Genomic DNA, 13,778 nt, shown 5'->3' with positions numbered 1-13,778 from the left:
CATGTCTTAAAATAACAACTGACTGTTGTTGTTTTTGTTGTTACTTCATTACATAAGGCCATATATGTTATTTTATAGTTTTGAAATCTCCAGTATTGTTCTATAATGTAGAAAGAAATTGCTAAACAAAAACCAATAAATGAGAAGGTATGTCCCAACTTTTAACTGGTACTGTAAATATATAAAACACACACCACACACAACAATCAGTCATAATGGGCACGTTATACACTATATAACTTGACATAATACTTGACAAATAAGTTATACACTATATAACAGTACAACTTAAAATATTACGCAAAGGTCTTTTGTAGGTTCTGCTTTAGTCGCCAGAGCAACTCTGGCGCTGTGCTGAGGCGTCCACCATCAGGACGTTAGTGGCAGATCCGTTGGGTGCTGTGGGTTGCAGACTCGGGCCTCCTCAGATTGGACGTGTTTGTCCAGACCATTGCACAGATGCTTAATGAGATTGGGTTCTGGGGAGTTTGGAGGTCGGGCCGGTGGCCTTGGACCGTTTGCTTGCTGGGCTCGAGTGTGGCAGGCTGTGGTGCACGGGGGGTTCTGATGCCTTTTCTATCATGCCTAGCACTGAGCATTGTGCTGCATTAAGTTTTCTGTGGGAAAGAGAAATCATTTTTTCTCCTCTTACTACTTTCACCCAAAATATTTATTACATGAAGTTTAAAAAAAAAAAGAAAAACTACATCTCTTCCTCTCTCTCTGTCTCTTACACACACACACACTGCATGCTTGGTTTCATCTTTCATTTTATTTATTCTTTATTTTTTTTTTACCAAAATTATTTATTTCCCAAGATGCAAAGCACAGTAATAAGCTCTTTATGAGATGGAATTGTGTAAGGATGGGGTGCATACGTGTATATGAGACTTAAATGTACTTTTAAGTAGTGTTCTGTGTTATTCTGGGCTATTGTGATATTATCCCTGTATTTTTATTTACTGTCATTGTGAGGTGTGTGTGTGTGGCGGGGGGGGGGACGGCTCCCGGCTTCACACAGACTGGCCTGCGAGTACCACATCTTAATGTCCAGTCTCTCATAATACTGTATACTAGGCCAATATCTGCAGATTAAATGTTAAGAGTGTACAAATTTGAAAACAAGCGCTTGGACTGTATTCATGCTATCTGCCTGAGGAGTATTATCTGAGACAACACACTGCCTTGGCTCCTTCCTGTTTAAACTGCTGCCATCAGGCACAGGTTCAGGTCAATAAGATCCCACACAAATAGGCTAAGAAACAGCTTCTATTAAGATTTAATTACAATGAAGAGTAGCTATTACCTATGTAAAGGCTACTCTTCATTTAGGTTATTTATAATATGTTATATATTTTTTCTTAGTCACTTCCTTCTTGTTACCTTTTTTTTTTCCTGACAATGCAAAATGTAATTCTACCCAGTATAATGACAATAAAGATATACATATTTTATCTTGTACACGCAGTATTGAACGACACCTGGAACATTTTCAGTTTTGCAAACAGTGTTGGGGTTTATGCAAATGAAATAAAAAAAATCATAGAAAGTAGTGTAATCATTTAAGATTCAGTGTCAGTAAGAAACAGAAGTGCGTCTTCGAACGGTAAAAACACTTGGCAGATTTTTGCCCAAAGGACACCCAAACTCGGCTTTCAGTCAGTGAAGAACTGTGAGTCACTGATGAAATATATATGTAAAGTGAGACTTCAGCTATGAAATATGAAAGATCCATTAAAGTAATTGCATCAAGACAAAAACAAGCCCAGCCAAAATGACTACAATAAAACTATACATACTGTACAGTAATTAGGTGTCTATGCATGTGCTCAACTCACACATTTTACTGAGAGATGAGATTCGCCTGCATAAATTTAACATGGTTGTGTTTCTGTCAAACAAACAAAATAGCATAAGTGCCGTTCTAGTGAAAGAATTTTAAGCTCAAAAAAAATTTAAATGTCAAGATGAAATTAAGTAAACAATTTTTTATACTTGAGTTTATGCTGTACAAATAAACTAGTCCAGTAATATTTTATAATGCTCATTGGCAATAAAAGGCCAATTAAATAAAGAATAGTGTCTGATTATCATTCTTATTATTAACCAATACTAGTCCTGATAATTATCAATTAGGAATTATTGTGAATTAATGTTAATATCCAAAGTGCTCAGAATATTGTTTATTCTACAAATAGTAATTTACAGTAGTTATTACATTGTTAAAGTCTGGGCAAACAGGTCATGTGTTTTGTATAACCAGGGTTTTCCTCACCTTAATTGTCACACTTTCAAATAAAATGAAGAGTAATTAGTTTCATTTGTGTGTGGCAATTAAAAAACAGAACAAAACAGCAAATTAGAAACAGAGAAAGAAACATACATAAATGCATACTCTGTGTGTGTGTGTGTGTGTGTGTGTGTGTGTTACAGTTTCCTATGCAGTTGTTGGGCTATTGTTAGCTCATTGCTATAACAATTAGCTCTCAACTTTTAAGTAGTGTGTCTAAACAAAACAAAACTCTACGTGCTGCTTGTGTATATCCTTAGGGCACTACCCTTGACTCGACACCGAGTCAGACGAAAACAATACACACAGAGAGCTTAGCGTAAAACAGACCAATCACAAATCACCGCCATGATGTTCGAAACACCGGAAGTATATAGCATCATTCAGTATAAATGAAGGAAAGAGAGAAGCCGCGCCGCTGGCTGCGTCACTTCCGGGTTCTCATACTCGACTAGGGCTGCCTCATTAGTTCCCACGGGAATCGCTGTCGCGCTGGAAACTAAGATTGACAGGTAGGATGTCCAATCCCAGGACCTGAAAGTAATGGGAACCAACACACAAGGGACATACCCGAAACATACTACGGGAGGTAACGGTGTGTGCGTGCGTGTACAGCACGTGACTTTGTTTTACTTTTTTTTTTTTTTTTCACCTTTAGCTTTGATTACAGCCCACAATGTACAAACTATAACTTTTGCTCCCAGAACCACTCAATTTCAGACCTGGAATATTCCTGTGTGATTAGGAAAGAAAAGAAATATAGATACAGTAGATGTGATAGATGTAATACCCCTTCAGGTCATCAGCCAACTTTATTTTATTGCCAAATAACATTTCTGTTCCTGGATCTTATAAACTGAAGCAACCCCAGATTATAACCCTGCCTCCAGAGGTTTTTACAGTGCATCACTATGCATGATGGGTGCATTACTCCATGCACTTCACTTATTACCCTGATGCGCCTATCGCACTGGAATAGCATCACTCTGGACTCATTAGACCATATGACCTTTTTCCATCGCTCCAATGTCTAATGTCTGTATGCTCCCTAGCAAGTGCTCTTGCTTTCACAACTTTACTAAGTGTTTAAGTGATCTCCATTCATGATTTTTTTTTTCCCACACCACATTTCTCCCACAAATATGATGGTTCAGCAGGTTTTGCTAATGTGTTGAAGGGGTTTTTAAAACCAGTTCTAGTAGATTAAAATCTCCTTAGTTGTTTTCTTTGCTATTCTGTTCTTTTTCTTTGCAATAATTTGACCCTTCTAAAACCTTTTTTTGGCCAGGCAGAGTGTGTGTGTATATATATATATATATATACTCAGAAACTGGTGGACATGGCATTGGTGATATTTTATTTACTCATTGTGCAAACGTCGCAACCTAAAATACCCTTAACCCTGAGGTTAGAGTCATTCAGCTTGGATCCAGCCTTCAGACATGTCCTCTTCCTCCCACATGGCCAGAGACTTCTGTTTTAAAAGGCTATGTCCTCCCCTAATGAGGCACACTTGTCCCTTATAATGAAAGAAGGGAGCACAAGCTCCGAACAAGTCACACGAGGCCCAAGAGGCAGCACAGCCAAGAACAGCTAGCACAAAAACCCAAAATTCACAAACAGCCAGATGGTACTTTTTGGGTTTAACTAGTCATAGCAATAATGTACTTTTCACATCATAATTGTCTAATCTCATATCTGGAGTTTCTGTATTATTACAGTACTGTGTGTATAAGATAGGATAAGAAGTCCTTATTCGTCAGCACAACTTTTTTTTTTATAGCACATTTAAATTCCTTCTTTCAGTTAGGGTCAGAGCACAGGGTCAGCCATGATACTGTACCACCGGAAAAGATGAGGGTTAAGGCTCTGCTCAAGAAGCCAACAGTGACAGCATGGCAGTGCTGTGGTGTGAACCCTCGACCTTCTGTTTAGTAACACAGAGCTATAATCACTGAGCCACTAATCGTAACCATGTGTCTCCTACACATCTTTTCATTAGAGGCTTTAGATACAATACTATTGCTGACTATAATGTGATCAATTATATTTTTCAAGGAATTGAACTTAATGAAAATGTTGTTGATGGAAACACAGAATAGTTACATGGACATCAAGAATAATGTTTATTTTTGCCTGCTTCCTCCATATCAGAAAGACTGCCAGCACAGCAGATAATGTTCTCACGCCCTCCCTGAAATTCTTCTTTTACTCTGAGAAAACATTTAGACTGCCAGTATATAATAGAACATATACTGTAGTATACTGTATTAGCATAGCGCTATTACCTACTTATTAGTTTATATTTAAGTCATTTGTTTTATACTGCCTTTCCTCTGTTTTCTCTGTATTTTTCAGGAGAACCCATATCTGTGCAGTGATGAGTGTGACGCGTCCAACCCAGACCTGGCGCACCCACCCCAGTTAATGCAGGACCGTGAGCGTGGTGGCCTTGTCACATATTGGCAGACCCAGACGTGGATCCGCTACCCTGAGCCGTTGCTGGCCAACATCACGCTGTCATGGAACAAGAGCCTGGAGCTGACCGATGACATTGAGATAACGTTTGAGTATGGCCGCCCTACGGCGATGGCGCTGGAGAAGTCGCTGGACCATGGGATCACATGGCAGCCATATCAGTTCTATGCCGATGACTGCATCGAGGTGTTTGGAATGATGCCACAACGGGCCCGTGACCTCACAGCATCCAACGCAACACGAGTCATCTGCACCGAACTCTATTCTCGCTGGGTGGGTGCCAAAGGTGATAAAGTGGTGCGCTTTGAGGCACGGACCCGCTTTACCATCTTTGCTGGCCACCGGCTACGTGACATGGACAGTCTGCGAGCTCGATTTGAGAGTAATAGGGGCCTGCGCGACTTCTTTACCTTCACTGACCTGCGTCTGCGTCTGCTTAAGCCAGCACTCGGAGGAACATACGTGCAAAGGAGCAATTTGTTGAAGTACTTCTACGCTATCTCCAACATAGAGGTGCCTGCCAGGTAAAAGGAACTCAGCAAACATTTTAAGAGATCTTAAAGCAATAAATACCTTGAGTTAATGAAATAAATTTACAAAAAAATTGGAATCTAGTAGAAAGTTGTCCAACTCAGTTTTTGCCCAATTTAGCACTTTTGAATGACTTGTATTGGCCATAAACGGTACTTTTAAATAATTTATTTTTGTTTAAAAAATCTTATGGTTTCATTAATAATATAAAATTTAACAAACAAAAAAAAAATTTTGATCCAGTTTGACGTGCCATTGTGCATTATAATATGATATGAAAAAATGGGTGACTTGTGGCCATGAAAGTATGCACATGGTCAGCAACAATAATTCAATAGGCTGTGGCATGTAAACCATTGTTGATTGGTATTAACAGGCCCAAAGTGTGCCAAAAAACATTCCTCACAACATGACATCACTTTCACCTGCACTGTTAAGACAAGGCAAGGATTCATGTTGTTGGTCGCAGGTTCTGATCCAGCCATTTGTGTACCTGCACAACCCGACATGTTCTTCAGCTGCTGTAGAATCTTACCTCTAAGTTCAAGGTTTTGTGCATTCTAAGATTTTCTGCTCACCACAATAGTACAGAGTTGTTATCCGAGTTACTGTATATCCTTTCTGTCAGCTCGAACCAGTCTGACAAACTTCCACTAATCTCTCGCATCAAAAAGAAGTAAACTTTAGGAATTGTTGTGGGTAAAAATCCTAGTTAACCAACAATCATGCAACAGTTCAAAATGACTGAGATTGCATTATATATCACATTTTACATAATTTGGGATAAACATCCTGGCCATCCTGCTGAAGCACACGGCAGTTCTTAGCTAACTGTAGTGTAAAACTCCGGCAGCACTTTATACCTCGAACATATTTTTGAAACCTGCGTTGTGCATATAGTGCTCCATTTGTGTATTTATGAAATTTCCCACTGCTGTTTAACCTCAGGCATGGCTGCTTAAGCAGAACATCTCTCCTCTGTGTGTGTGTTGGCTCAGTATGTTACTGTGTTAGCATAGTAGTTCTAGATAAACATCATAATTAGCAGAAGTATATTAATACCCCAGTAGCCTAAGTAGCTGAGTAAGCTGACTTTTTCAGATGTGGTAATGTGAGCTTGATTAAGTTAAAACCTTTTTTATGCATTTTATAATATAAGCATTATTTATTTTAATCCCAATTCACACCCTATGATCGCAATAAGCATGTGTTCGGTCTTCAGTTTGTTCTGTGACTGGCTTTGGTACCTAATCAAAGTTTCTTTGTAGGTGATCCCGCTGGAACATTGGGGGTAAAAAAAAAGCAAAGAAGTAAATGGCTAGGTGTCAGTGCTGTTGCACACATGTAAATGATGATGCATTATGAAATTTGGACTCGATCTTTATATCATGCTAATACTGCTCTGCTGTGAACATGCTGCGTATTAGTATGCCCCCGGCCTTTTCAGTGTTATTTTTCCTAAGTTTGCACAGGGTGTGTGAAATAAGGCAGCAGGCTGGTTTTCGGCCCACAGGCGTTGTTTTGACATCTGTGATTAACTACTAACAGAAAAAAAGATACAATGTGGATGTCTACTTTTCAGTCCTTTATGATTAAGTATAATGACAGGCTACAGACAAAATTGTCCAAGGGTGAATGGATCAGTCATCTGGCATCATACGAATTTGTTATATATGGGACTGGAGCTAATGTGTGAAGTTACAGGAAGCTAAAAAAAAATGGAAAACTGCAATATAAAGCAAACTTCAAGAAGAATATCATATATACAAAGTTATTAAATTAGAAAAATTCCCAATTATCATCTCTCCAGTTTTAGTGCCCACAGCGGCATTGGACTTGTTTCACACTGGGCATGATTGCTTCATACAATGGATAGGCACGATAGCTCCTCCCTCTCCTCTTCCCCACTGGCCGGCTTTCACATTAACAAGATCGTTTCGTATGTGATTACACTTGCGTATTTACACTCTCCGATCCAGCAGGCGGTATTATGCACATGGTGTTCCAGCCGCCAATAAAGAAAATAAGGATTTCAACCTACATGCTATGATCAATATTATTTAACATTATACCGTGCTAAATGGTATATTATTGATATTTTGGGGGAAAAAACATTAAGATTGACTCTCTCACATGCCTAAGTACTTTGTCAGTTATAGCTGTATAGTTCAGAGGTTGAACTATAGAGGCTGTGGGTACTCCAGAGTTTTGGGGGAGACAGGCGCATTGATGGCGTCACATTCTATAAACCTGTATGTTCGGTGGATTTTATATTTAATTTAAGTTGTACCATGCCCCAGACCACCTTTTCGAATGGACTCATGCATGGTAAGATGACCTGTGCCTGTGCACAAAGTGTTCCCGTTACACAAACACTGAACTGTGGGGTTAAGTGTGCTCGGGTCCGGGCCAGGTCACTGTGATGTGAAAGCACCCTTAGATTCCTGCTCAAGTGTGGAACCCAATATGGTTAACCTTCTCAAAACTAGAGATGTTTTTCCCCTCAAAAGAGTGATGATAAAGAGCGGCTATTTGTCTTATCGTAGGCTTTGTGTCAGCTTAAACCAGTCTGGCCATTTTCCACAGACATCTCTCATGATGAATGGATTCCTGCCAGAAGTTTATTTTTTTTTTGGCACCAATCTGTGTAAACTCTATAGTTAGATCATACCGGTGGATGGTTGATTGGTTGCTCAAAAGGTCACTTTTTTAAAACCATCTTTTTTTTTTTTTTTCCCCTTTTCTTATTGTACTGTAATATACAGCAGGACCAAACCCTACCAGGTTTTGCTAATAACATGCAGGAAAAATAAAGGAGTAATATTGTTGAGGCCGGTAGGAAGGATTTTATTACTCTCTCTTTCTGTGTGTGTGTGTGTATGCGTGTGTTTTCATCAGTCTCTAATAGAGATAACACTTATTTTAGAGTGTGCATCAAACCTGTGAATAAAGAACAAGTTTTCCCTGCATGATTTATTGTCATTCTCCCGCATACAGGCACTTTATATCTCAGTATTAGGATACAGCTCATTTTACTTGAGCTTACATTGCGTAACTGCAAACACACACACACACTTTTCCTGGCTGAGTGCAATCCAAAATGTGTACAGTATATTTCTGTATGTTTTTTCTCAAATGCTGATGCTGTAGCTTGCTTTGATAAATGATGCAAACATTCTATTTTTCAAACACTTAAAGACACGTGCACACACACACACACACACACACACACACACAGATACGCAAAATGCATTTAGTTCACTGGGCATTGCAAAATGTCTTATTTGTTCCTAAGCAAGTCTTCACAAGTTGGTGTGAGACTCAGAGAAATCCCAGCGTGTTGAAATGGCCACTCTCGATTCGGCACAGTATGACGTGATGAGTTTTAATGACATCACAAAGTAGTCTGCCATCTGAGAGCTGACCCACATATGCCTCTGTGCATGTGTGTGTGTGTGTGTGTATCAGTGCAGCAGTAATATTTTGCACGTTTGCACATGCACACACACACACACACGCACACACACACACACACCTACAAATAATCCAGGCCACACACATTTTCTTACTGTAGTTCAGCCTTCTATAGTACAAATACTGATATTTGAAAAGTCTCACGGTGATTCTGGACCTAACAAATCATAAATATTTTAGTTACTAGCACATTGAGAGATCCAATGTGCTGCACAGTCTCATGTTTTAGTTATTTGGAAAGTTAACTCATTGTTAATGTAATGTTATTTATACTGAGCTATTTTGGTGGTTCAGTGCATTAAATTAGATTAATGTAAAAGGACAGTTATATGATTGTTAACCTTCTTTAATGTAGAACATCATGTTTGCACTGCCGAAAAAACGTCAACAATACTTTAAGGCTGTGTACTTCAGGACAAATGTGCATCGTTTACAGGAGACTTATATTTCGGTTTTGTTTTTAACTTTTTTTCCCTTTGTTACTTCAATATCCTTATGTACAAAAACTCATTTGCCATTAAACATTATTGCAATATTTTCCCAAATTCATCTAAAATCATTCTACCATCAAAGAAATCATGTCTCAGACAATGTCTGAGTACAATGGTATAAGCATCCAACTTCAGAATTGGGAAAAATCTCAGTGATCTCAGTGACTTTGACCTTGGGATGGCTATTAGTGTCAGGTTTAAGGAATTTAGAAACTGTTGATCTAGAATTTTCATGCAGATCAGTCTCTAGAGTTTATATAGAATTTTTTATATTTTTTATAAAGAAATCCAGTGAGCATCGCTTTTGTGGAGCAGAATTGCTTTGTTAAGGAGAGAGGTCAGAGGAGATCAGACTGGTTTAAGTTGACAATGAGACTACTGTGATGAGCAGAAAAGCATCACAGAATGCACACCATGGTGAACCATGGGAATTTACCAGGTTACTAGGTTTACCTTCGAACAGGAATTTAAGGCTAATGTCACACATCCTCACTGAAACTGAAAAGACAAAACGAGGAGCAATTTCTTTTTAGCGTGTTGTGTATTCTGAGATGCATTTCTGCTCACCGCAGTTGTTAGGAGTGTTTTATTTTAGACTTCCTAGTAGAAGGTATTGCCGCCTTTTTGCTTTTAGTACAATTCTGTATGACCTCTAAAGACTGTCCCACAGTGTAGGAAATGTAAATCCTAGGAGATTACAGCAGTTTCTGTAAACCTACCCATCTGGGATCAACAACCATGTTACAGTCACTGAAATCTTATGTTTTTTTCCTTTAACTAAAACTCTTCACCTGTCATTCACCATAATGATTTGCATTGTGTTACTGTCACATGATTGGCTAATTGGGTAACTGCAGGAATATAAAGGTACAGTATATAGGTGTCCCTAATGGAGTGGCGGGTTAATGTTATGGTAGGTTCTTCTATTAAATAGTAAACTAAAATGTAAACTAAAATCATCGAAAATATTTTTGCATAATAAAAAAATTATGCATTTAACATGTATCCCTACATGTTGCAAGGACTACTTTTTTATTTTATGTACACCGATTAGCCATAACATTAGCACCACCACCAGTTCCATTAAATAACATTGATTATCAATTTTATGCCAGTAAACTGATGACAGGATTATGGGAACTCGGGACTTATGTATGTCTGTGAGGACCAAAGGCCAGCCCATCCTATCTGATCCTGCAGAAAAGTCAGTGTAGTACAAATTGTTGAAATAAGTCTATGTTGGCCTGATAGAAAGGCACCAGAGCTCCCAGCACATCATAGCCTGCGGTGCATCAAGCTTAACAGGCAAAGAGTTCAAGGTTGTTGATGCAGCCTCTAAATTCCCCAGATCTCAATCCGATCAAACATCAATGGAATGCACCAGGCTAGACAAACCCCATCCATCAAGGCCCACTTTGCAACCCATGACACCCAAAGGATCTACAAATCATATCCCGGTATGGCCAGACACCACAGCACACCCCCAAAGGTCTTATGGAGAAATGCTGCAAAGGGAATTGTGGGAATAGGCATATCTAAGGGTCTTAATGTTTTGGGTTTTAATGTTATGGCTGATCAGCGTACAATATGTTAAAGTGTTTTATTATCAGGATACAGGCTTAACAATTCACTATTTGTACTTAGTTTATTACATTATAACATTTGTTGCTTTACGGTTACATAAAACTGTTTATTAAAAATACAGTGTATAAGGTGATACTATCATGTGTTGATCAGAGTTGTTCATAAAGAGTTGGAGGTGTGTGTGTGTGTGTGTGTGTGTGATTGGGGGGGGGGGGAGTTAAAGAAGATTTTCAGATTATCATTCTCAAATTCCAGAATGTCTAGGTTAGGCCACTACTATTTGATGACACAAGCACAAAGTTATTTATAGAATACGTGATAAGGCATAGACACCTGCACTTATACAGTCAAAATAAAGTAAAAATGAATAGAAGTAAATGTTTTTTGAAATCGAGTGTCAAAATTTCATGGTTCAGATTTCATACAAACCTTTTTTATAAACGGCTAAAATGTATCTTCTTCAGGTTTTTATACTTTAGTAAAGTGTAGTAGTGGCAGCTGGGAAACACACACACTGTGAGATGGTGTGAAAAAGCTGCCTTGAGGTGAGATGTTGCAGAGGTATGGATTGTGTGTGTGTGTGTGTGTGTGTGTGTGTGTGTGTGTCTGTGTCTGTGTGTGTGTGTGTGTATTTCAACGAATAAACACACACAAAAACAAACACACAATTGCACACACACACACACACACACACACACACACACACACACACACACTGAAATCCAATCTATGAGTTGAGAATCGATGAGTTTTTCCGGGCCGGTAGATATGACAGTGCAGAGGGAGAGAGCTGTCAGCTCATTATTGATCACAGAGGGACTATGTGTGTGTGTGTGTGTGTGTGTGTATTTTAAAGTTGTTTAGAGAAATGTAGTAGTGCTTTATGTGGGAAGCTGTGAGAAAAAAATGCAAATCCCCCCAAAAAAGGCTCGAGTAATATTTAATTGAAATACATCTTCCATCTCACTCTGCTTTCCTCCTTTGTCTTCGCTTAACTGTCTCTCATGGGGATGGGCTGTAGAGGAGACCTGGACAATCAGTCGAGCTCAGCAAATACAGTGACGCTAAGTGGATTAACAGAGAGAGAAAGGGAGGGAGGGAGGGAGGGAGGGACATAATGCTGTGGCACAGATATGTAGGCTAATGTATCCTTGGCTACAAGAGCTTCGTTTGACTCTTCTGAACAAGTCATATTTTTAATGACTTTAATTGATTCCGAAAGCATCGTGCCTAATTATAAATAAATATATAAATAAATAAATTAGCTGGAAAAGGCTGTCCTTTATTTTGAGAAGGAGTGAACAAAAATGAAAGGTATTTTAGCTGGAGCATTAACACACACACACACACACACACACACACACACACACACACACTATAAGGGTGCTCTGATCCCCGTGTTACCTTGTTAAAGAAGTAAATAGTGAACCATAGTCACTTTAAAGCAGCAGTATGTGACTTTTTGGGATGTATGAATTGTAAGACCTCTTCAGTAGAAATGCATGCATGTTATTGCAAACATGTCGTCATAATTTTCTCATGTTGTCGTAAACAAGCCATAATAATTTCCTCAAGATTACAATAAAAATATTTCTTTTACATGCCAAACATATTAGACTCAGTAAAGAGATAAGACATGATGTTAAACTGTCCCTTGTGCCAAACAAAGAGGGAAGCTCTTGAGCTTTTCCATGAGATTTCCTTGATGAAAATCAATGACAGTTAAAAAGTGGGGATTCCCAGAGTTCAGCAACATGTTTGGTTACTGGATGATGGTGGTGGACTGGCAGACTTTGTTGCTATGGTCATTTAAGATCCTTGGGTAGCTTGTAGAATTTCACAACAGTTGGGCACAGGAAACATCATCAGCAGTGTAGACTTGGATCGTTGGGTGTTTCTCACTTTCAACACATACAGTATGAATAATATGTGATTACATGACAGTGCTTTTCAGTATATTATGCTCTAAAATTGCACATGTGAATTTGAAGCCATGTGGAATCCAAAAAAATATATTAGTAATTACCAAAATCTTAAAAAAAAATAAAAATCTTAACGAGACATTCATGTACTTTTTCTATGAGAAAGAATTATAATGGATAGACCAAGCACACACACTTCAGCGCTGAGATTCTCTGTAAAAACTTCCAGCTCATTAGAGCGAGTCTGTTAAACAAGGGGAATTTCTAATACGGTATCATTAGAGACGGACTCTTATGGACTCTTAGGGAGTTATGAGTGCACAGCCAAATTACCTGCAATCGACCCATAAAAAGGTACAATGTTACCTTGTGTAAATATTTCATAAGGAGATCAGTTACAGCAATGTACAGTAGAATTTAAATATCTCTGGGAAAAAAAAAACATAATACTGACTAGGCAGAAATGTCTGGTTTATTGTTAGAATTGTACAAGCTATGAAAAGATGAATGATGGGATTTACATAATGTTACAGTTGCATGTCATACCAGCTTGTAATAAGCTTATTTTCTTAGATTACAGTATAACTACAGAAAGAAAGAATCTAAAACAATCCCCAATTAATTAAATCAGCTAATTAGTATTTAGCTTTTACACTTTTTGCTTAGCTAATTTAGTCACCTACCGTTTCCCATCAAGCATGCACTGCTATCCCACAACAGCTCCTGGGGAGGTGGGTATGGGTGTCACTCTAATGCTTCTTAATGGCCTGCTGGGCTGCCATTGGTCTTGTGAAGGTCAGTGGCATAAGGAGTTCCATTCAATACTAGATCATTTAATGCGAAAATCAAGCGTTACGTCTGTTAGAAAGCTGAAACTAGGCCATGGTTGGGTCTTCTAACAAGACAATGACCCAAAGCCCACGTCAAAATCGACAAAGAAATTGGTGCCGCAACATAAATCAAGGTTTTGCAATAGCCCACTCAGTCTCCAGACTTGAACTCTATTGC

At 38.6% G+C, this 13,778-nt stretch overlaps 1 protein-coding gene across 1 annotated transcript in view; it reads left to right on the top strand.

Moving 5' to 3' along the window:
- The window catches only part of ntng2b (netrin g2b), a 73,433-nt gene that overhangs the window by 23,148 nt on the left and 36,507 nt on the right, over window positions 1-13,778 (top strand). The window contains exon 3 of the mRNA XM_053479276.1: window positions 4,649-5,292. Coding sequence (XP_053335251.1) covers window positions 4,649-5,292 — 644 coding nt within the window. The remainder of the gene's footprint in view (window positions 1-4,648; window positions 5,293-13,778) is intronic.

This window comes from Clarias gariepinus, chromosome 19 (assembly GCF_024256425.1).
Source record: "Clarias gariepinus isolate MV-2021 ecotype Netherlands chromosome 19, CGAR_prim_01v2, whole genome shotgun sequence".
NCBI classification, from domain to species: Eukaryota; Metazoa; Chordata; class Actinopteri; order Siluriformes; family Clariidae; genus Clarias; species Clarias gariepinus.
This window is presented reverse-complemented; position numbering and strand designations above follow the sequence as displayed.